This window comes from Mastigoproctus giganteus, chromosome 6 (genome assembly GCF_048544385.1).
Source record: "Mastigoproctus giganteus isolate SK-2022 chromosome 6, ASM4854438v1, whole genome shotgun sequence".
Classification (NCBI taxonomy): domain Eukaryota; kingdom Metazoa; phylum Arthropoda; class Arachnida; order Uropygi; family Thelyphonidae; genus Mastigoproctus; species Mastigoproctus giganteus.
The window spans coordinates 162,244,312-162,263,796 of NC_143580.1; the positions used below are offsets into that span (position 1 = coordinate 162,244,312).

Sequence of the window (19,485 nt, forward strand, 5' to 3'; positions counted from 1 at the left end):
CATTCAGATTGGTTTGGAAGAGCTTAAGAGAATTACAGGTGGCAATTAAGAAGAACAGTGCTACAGAAAAGGTGTGCAGCAGGAAACAGAACGTCTATGAGACAGAGTAGAGAGACTTTGAAAGAGATAGGTCATTATTGCTGGTTTTGTGGAAAGAGGACAATATACAGTTTTCCTTATGTACAGATTAAATGGAAATAAGTGCACCTTTATATCAAATGAATGTATTTTAAAATGTGATTATTGAAGTGTTACCATGTTAATCTGTGATTAAAATATTGGCAGTCATTCAGGGTTCTGCTGAAACCCATCTTCGGGCTATATTCCAGGGGTGTCATGTAATTTTGGATTAAGTTACTTAAACTTATTATTTTTTTAAAATTTATATATTTATTTCATTGTAAAAAGATGCACGGTATCCATTGTACCTTATTTTTATTTTTTTTTAATTTTGTTGTGATCTATAATTGATATTTATTTAAGTACCTCTATATAAAGAATAAAATTATTATATAAGTATATAATTTACATTATGAATTTTAATTTTGTTTATAATTATATTATTATAATAACTATCATATAACATATTTTTTAACACGCACAATCAGATTATTAAATGGTCGAAAACCACTGTGTTAAGTATTTCTTTTGGCCTAGGGGTGCCATGAAAAACGTACTCAGACACTAAGGGTGCCATGAACTGAGAAACTTTGGGAACCTCTTCTCTAATTATGTGAGAAGAAAATTTTCTAACTTAATCAACCATATGAGAGGTTGTTTGTTTGTTATTTGGTTTTTAGGAGCATTAGCAACTAAGGTCATATTGTGGCCTTGTGGGTCATTCCCTGACCTTTCCGCATACTCTGTATTTGGTGGTCACGGGCTCACACCCTGGTTTAATCAAGAAGCATGTGCTAAGCACTGCTGCTTCTGGCTACGGAGGCGCTTCCAGAAGAGAGATATTTGGTGGGGGAGCGTATATTATCAAACTAAGAAATTTGAATGTATTAACCAAGGTAGTACATTTTCCATTGATTTTAACATCAAAGTAGTACTTTTTTTTTTTTTCTCAATGAAAACTCCAAACACGAGAGGTATTAGAAGCTATAGTACTTAGTATAGTGCTTGGGTTGGAGTTTGAGAAGACGAAAGAAGATATTTGTTGACATTAGACTTCAACTTCTGTAGACTGTAATTTTCATGACTGTAAATACGTCTGAAGGAAGGTGGTTCCAGAAAACAGCAGTTGAACGAATAAACGAGGAAGATGAAAAGTTGGTTCTGTGAGTTTGAAGTTGGACAGTAAATGGATGTTGGCTCGTGGCAGCATGTGTTCGGATTGTTTTGAAAGAGAGAGCAGGAATTAGCATTAGTAGAGGCATATGATGCAAGAAAGCAAGCTTATTCAGCATCAGCCAAAAAAAAAAAAAAAAAAAAAACACAACCCCCATTTCACCCCTCCATTCGTTCGAAATACCTGTCCACTTGAGCCTTAAATTTTTTTAGGCTACCAAATTCAACAATGAGTGATGGAAGTCTGTTCCACCAACCAACTACCTGCTGGCTAAAGGTAAATTTCTGTACATCTATCCTACATCTGTCTTTCCACAATTTGAATTTATGCCCTCTCAGGTGATTATTCTGAGCAAGAGGAAGAATCCCATCGGCATTGAGCATGCTCAAACCATTCAAGGCCTTATACACCTCTATCAGATCACATCGCCGGTGCCTAGTCTCCAGACACTGTAATTTGCAAAACTTAAGCCTTTCTTCGTAAGAGCAACCCTTTGTTCCATTCACTAATCTTGCTGCCCTTCTGTACTCGTTCCAGCAGCTCTACATCCTTCTTGAAATGAGGCCTCCAGACCTGTATACGGTACTCAAGGTGTGGCCTGACCATTGCCTTATACAAGGGAATAATCACCTCCCTATCCCTCCTAGAAAAACTCCTGTATATCATTGACAAGACACCATGAGCTACTCTTGCAGCTCGTCTGCACTGCTCAGAGAACTTCATATCTCCCTGCGCAATTACCCCCTGGTCCTTTTCATTCTTTACCACTTTACCACAGAGTTCATACTTTACCACATTTCATTCTTTACCACAGAGTTCATATGTTGCTCTGGAGTTACTGTTTCTCATATGTAGTACTTTACATTTGTCAATGTTAAACTTCATTTGCCACCTCTCAGCCCATCTGCTCAACCTTTCCAGATCCTGTTGCAGCAGCATAGCATCAGTAGAGTCCTTAACCCTGCCAACCTTTGTATCGTCTGCAAAATTGGACATTAAGCTTGATATACCATCATCAGTATCATTTATAAATACAGAAAACAACAACGGACCCAACAGCGAACCCTGAGGAACTCCACTAATAACATTAGTCCACAATGAGCAGTGTCCATTGATTACCACTCTCTGTCTTCTGCCACTCAACCATCCCTTTATCCATAGCAGCAATTTGCCTCCAGTGCCACACTGCTCCAATTTGTGCAGCAGTCTTCCATGTGCAACAGTATCAAAAGCCTTTCTAAGATCCAAATATATAATATCAAAGTTATTCCCTGCATCCAGTTCATTTGTGACTACATCATAGTATTCAATCAAATTGGTAAGGCAAGACCTTCCCTTAACAAAACTATGTTGTGTCTGAGCTATAACTGAATTCTTGTCTAGATGATCCTGCAGTGCTTCATTAACCAGTGCCTCCATTAATTTTCCTGGAACAGAAGTTAAACTAACAGATCTATAATTACTTGTCAGCCTTTGATCCTCCTTTGTGAATTGGAGTTACATTTGCACATCTCCAGTCTATGGGTACCTCCCATGAGTCCAAAGAAGCTCTCATAATTATGGCTAGGGGTTTGCTTACTTCCTTTTCTGCTTCCTTTAATATAACTGGATAGATCCCATCCACCCCACGTGCCTTTTTTATGTTTATCCTCAACAATTTCTCTTCCACTTTCCTCTCAGTTATTGCAAAATCATCTAGCTCACTGCCAATGTTTACTTCACCTACGACATTCCCCTTCCTGAATAACTCCTCATGTGTGAATGTAGATGCAAAATACTCGTTTAGTTTGTTAGCCACCTGAGCAGTATCCTCAACTGTTGAACCATGAATATCCAGTGGACCAATCTGATTTATCCCTTTCCTTCTCGAGTTTAATTAGCTAAAGAACTCTTTTCTGTTTTTCGTTGCATCCTTTGCCAAGGATTTCTCATAATCTGCCTTTGCCTGCCTAATCTCCTTTGTGACTTGGTTATAGACCAACTATCATAGGCTTCCATGTCAACCATTAATTTGTATGTATCCCATGCATTTTTCTTTTCTGCCATATGTCTCATTAGTTCATCTGACATCCATTAGGCCTGAACCTTGAACAATATTTCTTAGTTGGTATGTTAAGCCTGGTAGCTTCCCAGATTAGTTCTTTGAATGCTTCCCATTTTGAATTTGCTGTTGGTAACATCATCAGTTGGTCCCACTGTATAGAATTTAAATACTGTCTCAGACCATCATAGTCACCTTTACGAAAGCAAAAACCCTTCCCTTTACCTCTGATGGTAGTTACCTCCTTGAGTAAATCCCACTTCAGCACACTGATCACTGCCACCTAGTGGTTCTTGTGTCTGCAGATTCTTAATGCATGAAGAATCACTACTGATAATCGAATCAAGAGTATTACTCCCTCTAGTTGCCTCCTGAACATGCTGATGTAGAAAACAATCATCCAGAAAATCCACAAAAGCCTTGTTAGTGTGTGTGACCAAACCACAAATTCCAGTCAATATCTGGGAAATTAAAATTTCCCCATTTTAAGACTCTCTGATTTACTGGCCCACTCTGTGTCCCTGTACAGTCCCTTATTATACTCATCAGAGTCATTAGGCCTATAGCACACTCCTACTCTCAATTTTGATTTTCTTATGCTTATGTCACACCAAACTGACTCGACGCTGCCCTGTCCAGCGATGTCGACTGGCTTCACTTCCTTGGTTTTTATGTGTTTCTTAACTAATAGCATAACCCCTCCCCCCTTCCTATCCTGTCTATCCTTTCTGTAGACGTTGTACTCCCCAAATTCCAGTTCTGCATTCCTTATATCTGTGTGACACCATGTCTCTGATATCCCAACAATATCTGCCTTTGATGTTTTGAGCAATACCTCAAATTCATCAAATTTATTTACCAAACTCCTAGCATTGGTGTATATGCAAGTATACATGCACCAGTTCTTATTCTTAGACGCCCCAAAACAACCCATGTGTTTACTTGTTCCATGATGACTCCCAGCAGTCTCTGAAATATCCTGTATCTTGTTTTCCAGGCTGCTGCTCATTTCAATAGAAGCAGTGCAAAAATCACTTTCACCTCTGCCAGTGGCTACTGTTAATCTATTAGCCCTTGTATCTCATCAAACTAGCAGTTTTCCGACCCATCTAACACTGCCTCTACAGGACCAGCAAATATTCTTGCACCCTTTCTATTTAAGTGTATCCCATCCCTGTAGAAGCAGTCTCTCCTGTTAACAAGTACAGACCAGGCTGAAAAAAAATTCTACCCCTTGAGCCTTGCACAAACTTTCCAGGGCGAATCGATCGACAAGTCTCTCATCATATACTCCCTCCTATCGTGTCTGAGCAGAATTGCAGACACTTTCAAATTCAACACCCCCCCCCCCCCCCCCCCGGTTCTCCCTTGAGCCACAGCACTCCCATTAGCTTGAGCCTTTTGCTTTGCTGCTCTGGTCTGAGTCTTGATTTCAATAAAATTTCAATTTCAGTACAAAATTAAAACCTTAAACTTGTATCCTAACACAGTTATAACGCTATATTTATTTTTCAGTATCGAGTGTATTAATTATTTCTTACTTTTGTAATCTAAGTCATTATATATATATATAGTTAAAAGTACAATTTAATTGACAATGAAGTTTAACAAGATTAATAGATTTACTGATTAATTGACAATATTATATTATGCACTATACTATACTAAGCTTATGCCATCGAGTTCAGAATATGTTATATCGTGTACAATGGCGGTAATTTATGAACGGTACTTCTACGGACACTGAAGTATTGATTAACTTCAAAATCTCGCTATCCCAATTCAGAATAAACTAAGGATGCTGACTAGGTCTATAAGCTACTTATAGAAAAATTTGATATAACAATTGGTTAATGAATCGGCGAAATATGGTTAAAAAACCTCTCGTTCAGCGGAGCTACAACTTGTAACACTTGGATTTGATAACTCTTACCGATACTAAGTAATACCTACAAAATCTCTATCTAAGTTAAACTTTAAACTAAGTATCGTAACTTGGAATATAAAGCTACTCTAGAAAATAAGTTAATATGCCAATTTAAGCTAATAAAACAGAAAATAAATTAGAAAAAATTTATTTCTCTGTTCCAGGAGCGGGAATAAGCTGCGTCCGCACAGGCTACGCTCGTTCTCAAAACCAATTATAGAAGCCAATTCAGAAGAACAGTGCCCGTGGAAGTATCTGTAGAAAAAGCATGCAGCAGAAACAGTACATCTATGAGACAGCGAGTGGAGAGAGACTCTGTTAGAGTGGAGTCATTAATTAACCTAAGTGCCCTCTTCTGAATGGAATCTAGAAGCCTGAGAGAGGTTTTGGGGACACTGCCCCAGATGTGGGAATAATGTTCCATAGTAGGGCAGATTTGCGACTTGTACAGATTGAATTGGAAGAAAAGTAATGCTGAGAGCGAAAGAGAAAACCAAGTTTTTTAGATGCAGATATGGATATGGCGTGTACATGGTAAGAATATACCTAAATCCTTGACATAGTGTGTATGCCCCCCCTGCATACGCACTACTCGGACTCCCTCCAGTCACTATCTGGCCTAGTACAGGTGGCATGATTATACACTAGCAGATCCGGAAGCCTCATAAAGAGTTACCAATAGGTTCGGTCCAGTGTACTGACTAGCAGCCAGCCTGCGAACACCGTTTTAGAGCTGTACCCTCAAAATGTAACAAAGATTGGATGTCATCATGATGTTCATCCTAACCTCAAAAGTCATCAGTCATGCTGCATGATGGAAGAGGTTGGGAAGGGTTGACCGTAACTTAGCTCTGGAGACTAAACATGGGTTCCAACACTTCAAGCCTCCGATAAGCAAAGTGGTGGTATTGCACCGGTTGATGAGTCACCTACCACCTAGAATTGCCTGGTAACACAGAGGGGTGGCATTCCCCCATGTGGTGTGGGTGTCACACCACATGGGGGAATGGTTACTTTGGTTCATACGTGGGTTGGGTGGTCACCCAGTATGCTTGTACATGGAGGTTATACCCAGGATTACTAACAGTCCCACCATCTTGAAGGTGCAAAGACGCTGCTCACTATTGTAATAGGAGTAAAATTTCATCTGGTGAAAGGTCCAGATTTTGATATTTTAAAAAAATATTTAGTTTTTTGAATCATTTTTATTGCATTGGGCCTTGACCTCTTAGTAGATTTCAATGCTTATTGATTTCAGTTCTATATTTTTTAATAACCATTAATAATTTTGCAGATATGTTTATTTCCATTAGAAATGCCCATTAGTACTTAATGAAATAAAAGAAAAATTACGCTTAATTTTTAGGAAAATGTTGGTAACATTAATCGCTGCCAAATTTAAGTTTGTGGAGTTATTAATGGCACAAAACTTTGGCATTACTCCAACACGATATATTTAGCCAATGTTTACCAAAAAAAAAAAAAAAAACAATTTTAAATTAACATATTTCAATAAGGGGGGAATAAAGAAATTTCTGTTAATTTTGTCTTTATATATGTTGATATTATAAACATGAAATAGTAACAGAATCATTTGCTTTCATTTTTTCTGAGGTTCTTGTGACATTCACTACAGAAATTCTGCTTAGTTGAAATAGACAAATAATCATAATTCAGGCAGTTCCCGCTTTACGGTTCCGCGTTTACGAGGCCCCACCCAAAGTATCAACAAAATTGAAAATATGAACATTAATTGCAAAAAATTAATGTTATACATTCATAAATACCGCATTCCAAACCACGTGCATAGCTATACAATACAGTGTACCCCGCTTTACGATATTAATCAGTTCCAGAGACACCTCATATTGTGAAAATATCGTAATGTGAACTCAATAACACATTGTTTTTTGATAATTCGTTTCAAGATCTCGTAAGTTGAAATTTTTATGACCTTAACATCACACTCGTGACCTTAACCCCTCGACGTGGGCACCTGTACATGGTGAGGGGACCTCCCAGTGACGCTGCTGGACTTCCAGACTAGCATCACTAGGATCCAATGCCCACAGCCCAGGTTCCAGGCTTACATCGCTGGAATCCGGTGTGTTTGCTGTGCGCTGCGACCCGTGGAAATTCAGAAAGGGGGATCCTGGTGATCGAGGGGCCCAGCTTCAATACACCACTTTGGCCCCTGCTTCAACAAGACGGGAGGTCCTGGAAGGCCCAGTTAGGATCAATCGGCTAGTAGGCTCGCCTGCGAGGGTCAACCATGTCAATGCCATGCTCCTACCCTCATGGTCCGAGGGACAGGATTCAGGCTGGCGGGTATGGTGTCTGGGTAGCCCTGCCGTTCCACTCCCGAGCGCATTTATTGCATGCTGGGTAGTGTGCGTCTCTTTGGGCTCCGTGGTGGGTGGGGAGCCCGGGCACTGAACCATTTAAAAACTCCATGAATCCTGAGAAATTTACTACTTCAGGGGCCACAACCCGGTTCCTATCTGAAAATACAGATGGAGAGGCAGATAGCATTATTGCTACAAAGAGGCAGCGAACTGAAACATCATCAGGGCCTGTCCCTAGATTTTTAATTACACACTCTACCACTGAAAAACCGATTGGCAAAATGTCACCCTTTGTACAGAAAGGGTTAGATGGGTTAGCAGGGTCACCCAAATCAGTTAAGAGGCTCCGTTCTGGAGACATCTTAATTGAAACCAAAACTGACAAGGCAGTCTGAGCAGCTACTCTGCGCAACATCAATCGGAGGAGTACCCATAACACTGACACCATACAACTCTCAATTCATCGAGAGATGTCATTTCGGAGTGGGACCTTCTCGACGTAACTGAGGAGGAAATCTGCTCAGAATTGAAACCACAGGGAGTTATCGCCATTAAGAGAATTAATGCGCGTAGGGATGGGAAACTTGTTAAAACCAGGAGCGTTATCCTGACTTTTAACTTGCCCAAACCTCCTGATGAGATTAAAGCTGGCTACATGAACTGTTCAGTGCGTCCATATGTTCCAAACCCTTTATGGTGTTTTAAATGTCAGAATTATGGACATTCTCAAATGGCCTGCCATGGAGTCCTTGCATGCGATTGATGTGGTGCAAAGGACCATGAAACAACAGCATGTTCAGCCGCAAAACCCACCTGCATTAACTGTAAGGGAGAACACCCAACCTACTCACGAGCATGCCAGAGGTGGAAAGAAGAAAAAGAAATCCAATGGCTGAAGGCAGAGCTAAATATATCATACCAGGAGGCAAGGAAATCAGTGAAACCTCTGAATATCAACAAACCTACCTACGCCCAGAAGGTAGCAGGGAGGTGTTCCATCGGAACTCAGACGGACATGACCATTCCTCCAAAAGAATCATTCACTCCCATTGCTCCTTATCTCTTAAGTCCTCAAAAACCTGCACAGAAAGACCAATCAGTTGCCACTCCTATATCGGTACCCCCTAATGTTCCACAGGTAACAAAAGCAATTACAAAAGAATAAGAAAGGTGAAGTACCCCTAGTACCCAAGAAAACATGGATGTCTAGCAGAAGGAGGTATCTGAAGATTCAGTTTTGGAGCTCTTTGCTGAGGAGGAAATGGCCACTGGTCAGCGTCCGTACTTCCCCAGGAAGGATAAAGCCAAAACTGAAAAAGGTAAGCCTTGTGTCCCCTTGTGTGTAGTCTGAACAAGAGGAAGAATTCTGTCAGCATTGAACTGATTCAATCCATTTAAAGCCTTAAACTCCTCAAACAGGTTCCCTTGCAAGTGCATAGTTCCAAGTATAGCAATTTCTTGTAAGACCATGCTCTTCCTGGTAAGAGCACCCTTTTGTACTACTCACTGATTTGTTCTTCTCTGCTCCAACAGATCTACATTCTTCAGCAAATGAGGCCTTCAGATCTGTATATGCAGTACTGAAAATGTAGCCTAACCATTGTCTTATACAATGGGATAATCACCCCTTACATATTTTATTGACAAAACCCAGTTCACGGGGTTTTGTCAATTTGTCAATGCCCATCTGCACTGCTCAGAGAACTTCATATCTGACTTCACAATTACCTCCCCAGGTCTTTTTCATTCTCTGCTGTGCTGAGTGTGGTCCATGCTGTTGCTGTGTTAATTTGGGATTACTGCTTCCCTTTTGAAGTACCTTACATTTTTCAACATAAAAACTTCTATTGCCACTTCTCAATCCCTCTGCTTAATTTGTCTAGACCTTGTTACACTAGCATACCCTGAGTACTGTCATTAACCACCCTGCCAACCCTTGTATCTGCAGACTTAGGCATTAAGGGTGATATACCATCATCAATATCACTAATAAATGTGGAAAACAATGGGCCTAACACTGACCCTTGTGAAACTCCAATAATATTAGCCCAAGAAATACAGTTGATCACTGCATTTCTTGGGCTAATATTATTCCCAATCAATTCCTCTCAATCAAACTTCTCCCAATCAATCTCCTCCTTATTTCTAGTGGTAATTTGCCTCTATTGCGAGTCTTCTCCAATTTGTATTGCAATGTTTTATGCGCATTAATGTCAAAAACTATCCCTTAATCTACAGTATATATATGACACCAAACCCTTTTGCATCTAGTGCCTTTTTTTTTTTTTACTGCATCATAGTATTCCATCAAATTGGTTAGACAAGACTGCCCATTAAAAATCCTTTCTGTGACTTCAGTATAATTGCATTCCTGTCCAGATGGTTCTGCATTATTTATTTTTTTTAAAACAGTGGCTTCATTATTTTCCCTAGAACAGAAGTCAAGCTAACAGGTTCGTAATTAATCCTTACCCTCTGAATCCTTCTTTGTGAATTTGGTGATACATTACTAATTAACAGTGACTCACAAAGATGCTAACTGGAGAATAGCGAAACGCCCCCTTGTTCTTTACCCTCACTGATCATAAATGAATTACAACCAACCAAAAAAATTCCATATTGTAAAACAACCTTACTGTTTACTGATTTTCAACTGGTTGCCTGCTGAGTATTTTTTTTTTTTTTGTTGTTGTTGACTCCAAAGTGAAATCTTCATCCTGCCAACAAGTAAAGAATAAAATGACCAAACTTTTATTTTTTTACTGTTATATTACTATTATATGTAAAAAAGAATAGTGTAAGTGAAAATGTGGGAATGGAAAAAGATGCAACACTCACAGCAAATGAGTGTTGCAATAACCATGCAATACTCATTTGCTGTGAGTGTTGCATGGTTATAGTATTATAACCTCCCAATGGCGCCTCCGTAGCCAGGTGGGAAGGAGCACCAGTGTGTAGCACACGCTTCTTGATTAGACCGGGGTTCGAGCCCGTCACCACCAAATACGGAGGATGCGGAAAGGTCAGGGAATGACCACCGCACATCCCCGGAGCAATATGGCCTTAGTTGCTAATGCTCCTAAAAACCAAATAACAACAAATATTATAACCTCCCAAAATATTTACGATTTCTACTGAAACTGTGTGTGTGTGTAAGGTTGTTAAAATTAAAAAAAAAAAGTAAAATTAAAGTATCCCTATGTAGATGGCTCTGGAGCTTGTACTGAAGAAAAATTTGGACAACAGATACAATAAAGAATGTACTTGCCATTTATTGGGAAAAAAAATTAGTTACAAAATTTGTCACTATATGGCGCTGTGGCAATACAAATCAGCTGAACAGCGCTACAATTGTTCAGTGTGTCCTCCATTTTGGTCAACAACAGTTTCCATTCGAAGAATAGCATTTTCTACAGCAGAATGTAATATGTCAACTGGAATAGCCAGCACATGCCATCCTTCAGATCTCCCAGAGTTTTACAGCTTTCCCGATATACACCTGGTTCTTCAAAAAAATCCCACAACCAGAAGTCGCATGGGGTGAGGTCCGGTGATTGGGGTGGCCAATATGTCTGAAAACAACGGCTGATGACCCGTTCGTCTGTAAAGCGTTGCTTTAGCAATCTTTGGACACAACGGTGGATGTGGGGGTGGCACACCATCTTGCATGAATATGGTATCCTGTAGGCACCCACGTTGTTGCAGCTCTGGTATTGTGAAATTTACCAACATTTCATAATATTGCTATCCAGTGATGGAACAGGTGCTGGGTCCAGTCGGTGTTACCTGTTCAAAAAAAATATGGCCCAATCATGAATGTAGCCGTAAATACACACCACACTGTCACTTTTTTTGGAGAATGCAATGGGTCATCTTGGATAACTCGAGGGTTTTCTGTTGCCCAAATGCAACAGTTGTGCATATTCACTTGTCCATTTAAGCAGAAGTGGGCTTCGTCATTCCAAAGGATGTTCCATGACCAAATGATATCCACTGTCATTCGTGCCAGAAACTGAAGCGTATGTGAAACAGATATCTGCATCTTGTAAGGATAGTACCGCAACACCTGATGCATTACTAGCCTTACAGTGGAATGCGGCTTGTCCACTTCACGAGAAACAGCTGGCACACTTGCGCTACCACATGGAGATTGACTTGATAAATCCACGACAGTCATAGCTGCATCTTCAACATGAGAGGAGTCCACTCATTTTCGACCTCTACTTGGTTGAACATCAAGATGTCCTGTCGCTTCAAATTTCCAATGATTTTGCGGACAGCACAAACATTCATAGGTCTCCACCTTATGTGCTTCTGATGCCGGAATTCTCTGATAGCCGCAGTTGCATTGTTGCTGTTCTGATAGTACAGCTTTGCTAATAACGCCTTTTCCTGCAATGTTGTTGTTGCCCTTGCTGCTGTAGTGCAGATAAACATCTACAGTGAGTTTGAATAGACTGCTTTCCTTTTATATAGTACAGTAGAGCCGAGTAGTGGCACTGTTGCAATAACTTACACTCAAGCAAATAACGTAAGTTAGTTACGCACCATACAGTAACAAATTTTTGTAACTAATTTTTTCCCCCAATAAATGGCGACCGCATCCTTTATTGTACCTGTTCAAATTTATCTGCTATATTATGTATAAGCCTTAGAACTTTCTCCAGAGCGCCTCTGTAGCCAGGTGGGAAGGAGCAGCAGTGCGTAGCACACACTTCTTGATTAGACCGGGGTTTGAGCCCGTCGCCACCAAATACGGAGGATGCGGAAAGGTCAGGATGCGGAAATGACCACTGCATATCCCGGAGCAATATGGCCTTAGTTGCTAATGCTCCTAAAAACCAAAATAACAACTTGCTCCAGAGTCCTAGAGGAACATAGGGCTGCTTTAATTTTAACAACCCTGTGTATATATAATTTTTTTTTTAATTAAATAATCACTGAATTATTAAAGAATTTTTCTTTAGTAATCTAATTTTTATAACAAAGTTTATATTTGTTTACGCACTTATAAATTACAATAATGTTTTTATTGTTTCTGAAGGAAAATCCATTTCAGGTTTTGAACAGCTGATTGTAAATTGTAGACTTGGTATATATTTATATTTAGGCTATATAACAAAGTTTTATTTTAAGAATTATTGTACGTACATAGTTGATAAATTAGGGAACCATGTGATAACTTTTTTTTTAGAATTTACAAAATTTGGAAGAGTAAAATATGTAAATCTATATGATTTACCATTTTCTGCACATACAATTAACTGACTAATTTATTTTTTGGGGGAAAAAAAAATCCATAATCTTAATGTTTGTTTCAAAATCATATTTAATTAAAAATAAAATTACAGTGCAGTAGGATATGAGTTCTGTAGATGGCGAAAAGAGTACATCCTGTCAATTTGTCAATAAGAGACTTGCTCGATAAGATTTCAGCCGAGTCATCCCTAGTTAATAGTCTATGAAATGTTATAAAACTAATATTTTAACAAGGGGGTTCAGATGTCCCCAAAAATTTAACAAGGGACTTTTACTATTCCTACAAACCCTCCTTCGGATACAGCTAAAAGTGATTTGTCAGAATTTTTTAATGCAAGCAGAGGTGTTACACCTAGGGTTTACCAGGTGACCTCCTCAGTAAAAACCAGACAGTTATGAGTTGTGCATATTTGAAGCTTCTAGTTTTGTGCATTTGCATCAATTGTATCAAAGTATTTAAGCTTGCGAGATAGTTTCAACAAAAAAAAAAAAAAAAAAAAAATAGAAAGTGTAGAAAGTTTGTAAAAAAAAAAAAAAAACCTATTTAGGTAGGGATAGATTATAATTAGATATTACTAAGCTAAAATAATAATCAATAATTTATAATTTAATGTAAAATGATACAGTATCTTAAATTTTTTTTTCTTTCTCTGGTATATCTAATTTTTGATGAGACCGATTCTGATTATATCACTTGAATACCCATTCAGCCAACCTACATGAATATTATCTCTCTATACATGAAAAAAGATTGTCATAGTGATATTTATTCAAGCCAATGGGAGAAAAGGGTGGGGCAATTACGTCACTACAAATGCACAGGTAAATAATTTCATAGGTCATTTCCTGATTAGATTTCGATCAGTGTGTTATAATGTTGTTATTATTATACAATACAAAACTATACCAATATTTACAAAAAAACTAAACTATTTATTATTGTAAATAGTTTAATACCTCTACTATATTGGGACGATGGGACCCGTCATCAGCTGATATTAATATACAAAACACATTACAATGGAACATCAAATGATGCTGGACGTGTTCATGTATTAGAGAGCGAAGCACGTCTAATGCATGACCACGAGGTTGGTGAACATTCAATGGAAGGCACACAGATGGGTTACTGGGCAGAATTAGACACTTGCTGTTGACAGTGTAGAGCGCTTATGTGGGATGCATTGCAAGACAACTTCCACCATAACGAACGGACCCAATATAGTTTTGTATATTTAAAATAGTTTAGTATTTTGTAAATATTTTAAATATTTGTGTAGTTTGTAAATATTTTAGTCCTGCTCTTTCAGATGGAACAATATTCCTCATGCATTATGGAACCCGAAGCAAAAGGCCATTTCCTAAGTGATCTATGTAAATGCATGTAAATAATTACATAGTGATATTTATTTGACCTTGAGAATGCTGTGGGGTGGGATGGGCAATGAGAAGAGGGATGTGGATCATGTGGTACAAGTGGGTGGGGCAATTACGACACCACAAATGCACTGCTAAATAATAACATAGGTCATTTCCTGATTAGATATTGATCAGTGCATTTCGACAGGTGTGTCTTATGTAGGAAAGATTTGACTTACTCTGTCATATCTCTACATTTTATGTAGAAAAGCATACACGGGGGTTGGCAAGCAAAGTGAGCAGGAGACAGAGCCCCCTAGTTATTATTATCAATATTCATGTATTCACAATATATTTCCCAAATCTCTGACAATATAGTTACCAACAACAACTGGCTCCTGCAGGACTGGTGCATTCTGACTTGGGGTTTGCTGTATTACCTGATGATCAACTGCAAGCTCTGGCATTGAGTTGGATAGCTGTGAGCTTGATGGGTTCCCAATTTAATTCCTTCGAGGGCATCCACCCTGTTTTTCAAGCTCTCATAAAAGCCCATAACAACGCTGAGTTGCTGCTTACATCAAGCACACCCAAAGAAATTCCCCTTGGGAATAACTTGTCCCGTACCTGATAGCTCTGCAAACATCAAACAAGCCAGGTACAGGTAGTTCCCAACTTTACGAGTTAATTCTTTCTTAGTGCGCCCTTGTAAAGCAAACTCATAAAGCAGGGATTTATTTGCCATAGATGTAATGTTAAAAAACAGGGGTTACATTCTCAACAATGAAATTTGACCATAGTATTGTTAAGTAAAGGTCAACAAAGCAATAGTTTTTGCTTTGTTGACCTTTACTATCCAAAAGAAAACAGCCTTTAAATTCAAGCAAATTATAATAATAAGGAAATTATTTGTGTCATACAAATGTTAAAGAATATTTATGCAGTAATAACCCTATGCTGGTTCGGCACTCTTTGCTTTGTTGAAAGCACGAGGAGACATCTACTTCAGAAATGCTTCAAGAGTCATTTGTTTCCAAGACACTTTCTTTTTATAAATTTCACAATAGCATGCAAAAGTTTTTTTTTTTTTTTTTTAAATCTTTAGCAACTTTTCTAGTTTGCTCAATTTGAATATTATGACTCAAATCTCAGTTGCTTTTTGTGTGTCAATCTTTATCAGGCCCCTTGAGAGTGAAGGAACGGACAGGAGTTTCAGCTCTTAAACCTTCTTCCTCAGCGTCTTCACATTTTGCCATTTCAATAAGATCTTCATTTGTCAGCTCTCTATTGTGTACTTGAAGCAGATCAGTGATGTCAGTTGTAGAAACTTCAAGCTGCAATTGGTTAGCAACATTTAATACCACTTCTGTTTTATTTTGTACAATATCTGCTGGTTCTTGAAATCCTTCAAAGTTATCAATAACCCGATGAGAGTGTTTATTTCAAAGACACTTTGAAATTTGTTTCTCTCTGTAATTTTGTCCCATGCTCGTTTTATTTTGATTGCATCTAAAATATGGAATTCTTTCCAAAATTCGTTTAGCTGGAGCTCCCTCCTTATCTCTGCTTGAATAAACAAATGCATGCACAGTAGCACTGTATTATCTAGCTACACTCACGCATATGGTTTGAAATGCCGTATTTATGAATGGTTAGCATTTATTTATTGTAATTAATGTTTGGATAGTTGATTTTGTTGATACTTGAGGAAAAAAAAAAAAAAACTCGTAAACCCGGAACTGTCTGTATTTCATAAGACAGCCCCTTCCTCCCCCCCTTATCTCTCTCTCCAGAGCAATGCCACTCCACTAGCTTTGAGTCCTTTGCTTTATAATATAATCAATATAATAAAAAAAAAAAAAAAAAAATACGCTAAACAAATATACCTAATGCACTGATGCATAACCTTATGCATTGGTTATCCTTTGAAGTTTACATTATTAATTATATTTAATTAAAATCAATATCAATACCAAAAATGGTGGCAGAAGTCGAATGTGGTCCCTTAAGCAATTATAAATAATATATTACAAATTCACCAATGTAAACAGTGAATCGCAGATAACCACATTTGTAATTCTAAATGAAAAGTTTTAAATACAGTAACAATCCTACCCCATTTCATCATTTATGCAACAGTGATACTACCATGATACCAAATTTGTATTTTGTATACCATTACACATGAAAGTATAATATATAACAGAATTATCCTACTAACGCCGGCCTAAGTGATTTGAACTTTAGAGCTTTCTGTTTGCCACAATTTTTAAAAAAAAAATAGAATTCCCCTACTACTCACTCTAAACTATAACGATGATGGCAAGATTTGAATGATAGAAAAGTTCTACATGTATTAAGTTATAACCTACTAGGACTATAAAGCTGCTTATAGAGTCTAATTTAATATTACAATTAGATCAATAAAACGGCAAAATTTTTCAAAAACTTATCTGTTTTTTGGAGCTGAAAATTCTTTGACTAGCACATGGATAATTTCTTCTTGATCTTAGAATGTTCTTTTGATTCTCATTTGTAAACAATGTTGACACAGCAAAATTTCATCCATTTGTATTGCCCATTCGCTGTCAGAGAGAAAATGAAGTATCCCAGAGGATTTGTCTCTTCAAAATGTTGAAGACTAAATTCACAAAGCATAATATGTTATGGATGAAATTAACTATATATTATCAGTGTAAATACACCATAGTTTACCCATAAGTTTAACTACATAAGTAGTGTAATGGCATCCTTTGATTTTATCTCATATTGTGGCTACCTTCACAGTGAACTACCATACTGTACTACTTTGAATAAACAATGCTTCTCCAGTAGAGGAAAATACTGTTATTTATTCTCATTGGGTACTACCACCACCACCACCCAGACCCATTTTGGAGCTCGTTGGCTCACTCATCGGTGGGCGGGCAGGTACCCTGATTATGCCTTGTGCATTTAGTCTTCAACATATTATCATTATCTTCACCATTTGGCATCTCTCATATTGTGGAATTAAATTCGCAACAGTGATGGCATGTCTGCATTATCAGGGTACCTGCCCACCCACCGATGAGTGAGCCAACAAGCTCGAAACGCATCTGGGTGGGTTTTGCCTACTGAGAATAAGTAACAGTAGTCTCCTCTACTAGAGAAGTGTTATTTATTCAAAGTATTGCAATACCTGGTAGCTCATTGTGCAATATGATATAATATATGGTATAAAATCAAAGGATGCCATTACACTACTCATCTAGTTAAACTTATGGTACATTTAAACTGTGGTACATTTACACCGATATTATATAGTCAAAATGTATATTTACACCAGGTCATTATTTATATGGTAACTGATGTGGTATGTTAAAAGATACTCAACATTTGAAGTGATTGTTTAAAGAGAACTTTATTTTTACTGTACTTTTTGATGTACTGTAAAGTCGCCTTTCTCTTAAAAAAAAAGAAAAACTAGGCTTGTAGTGGTGTTACATACAATAAATTGTAAATGTAGTAATGCACAGCATTTCCGTGTGTGTGTGCATGTGTCCACCTGAAATATGGAAAGTTCCAAATCTGCCATGGATCAGGTTGAGGTGTTTGACTGTATAATGATACAGTCAAATCCCTTAATATGTAAATAAAAAGTAATTGGTACATTACTTTTCATTTCTGTTTACCACAATATTTTTTATTTCTTAATGAAACTTAACGATGAAAGCTTTTTAATGGCTTTTAATAAGGGAAGGATCATATAATAGCCAAAATTGTTATTTTTAAAAATTTTATTTGTAATTATCTGAAAATATTATATTTGCTTAAATAAATTCTTTTCTGGAACTTTTATTCCTACTTTGTGCAATGTGGTACACAGTTGTATTAATTTTGTGGGCCTCTTCTTAAATTAATGAACATTGAGGAGAAATGAGGGCCAACCAGGATATAACAAAAGAGTATAATTTATTTATTTTTTTTTTTATCCTCTCCTTTTTCCCCATTATATATATGAGGTCAGTGTTTTTACTGTTTTGGCATGAAATTTTTACGGCTGGATGCCCTTCCTGATGCCAACCCTCATCCTTTATCTGTGTGTGCTGGGGATAAAAGGGTATACTTTATTATAGTATAGTTATTGTGATTACATTTTTACAATATAATCATGCCCATTTGTATAACATTTTATCGTTACAGTGTTTAGCCAGGAAATTTTTTGTATGGTTGTTTTTATTGAATGCTTCAAGAGACTGTTCCTTGGCATGCATTATGGCCTGCCTATCTTCAGAACTGAACCTGAATTAATATCAGAGCAGTGAGTGACATTGATAAACGTCTCCTTTACGAAAAAATAATAGTGAACAATGAACTATTCAGAGCTAAGCAATGTGAAGGTGATAATGATCATTACATATGGTGGCTGTTTAGAACAATATCTCTCATTACATATACTGTACTGAACATTGTCCCATTATTACTACCAATTCTGGCTGAGCTAACTGCTTTAGAAGAAGAGACATTGTCTTGTGCTGCATGAAAGTATGTGTAAATTTAAATAGCTTTTGAATTGATGGAGTTGGTTACCTCTGCAGCATCCCTCTTCTGACACAAATTCCTGATACATACCTGGAAAAATGAAAGAAATAGATCCTTATCAGGGCTGTTCCTTGGCAGCACAACATTGTATTGCATACTGTAGGACTGGCCTCTTGTAGTTAACTAAAAATTGTTCTTGAGATGGAATTTCATTGTTATCTGTGATAATTAAGAGAAAACTGTAAATAGAATAGGTATACAAAAATTAAATCATGTGTAAAAAGCATGTATGAACAATTCTGTTCTTTTACACCATGCTACATTGAGCTTTTTGGATGCTTGGTGAAATTTCTATCTGAAATTGGGTCATGAAAATCTCAATTTTTACTTTGTTAATAATTGTCCATTTGCCCCTGCTTTTTTTAGTGTGTTTTAGGTAATTAGTTAGTCTAAATCAGTTATTATTATGCAGGTGGCTGAACAGATTGATTTAAGGCTGTATGACATCTGTAAGAGTGGATGGGATGAAGCAGCCTGTAACATTTGGTGGCCCAGGTTAGTAACACTTCATTTTTTTTTTTTATTTAAAACAATTGTGTTAAAAATGAGTATGCTATAATTTTTTTTCCAACAGTGATGTATTAAAGTACATATTTCTTAATTTTTTTTTTTTTTTTCATTATTAAACTACTGTTGTCTTATTTCAGTATAAAATTATCTCAGCATTACAGGTTTC

The 19,485-nt window shown here is 37.5% G+C and overlaps 1 protein-coding gene across 2 annotated transcripts in view; it reads left to right on the forward strand.

Moving 5' to 3' along the window:
* Nucleotides 1–19,485, forward strand: part of emb (exportin-1 emb) — a 457,135-nt gene that overhangs the window by 66,051 nt on the left and 371,599 nt on the right. For both annotated transcript variants that reach the window (XM_090376567.1, XM_090376568.1), the window contains one exon: nucleotides 19,222–19,304. In XM_090376567.1, the coding sequence (XP_090232693.1) occupies nucleotides 19,250–19,304 (55 nt within the window). In that variant the 5' untranslated portion in view covers nucleotides 19,222–19,249. The remainder of the gene's footprint in view (nucleotides 1–19,221; nucleotides 19,305–19,485) is intronic.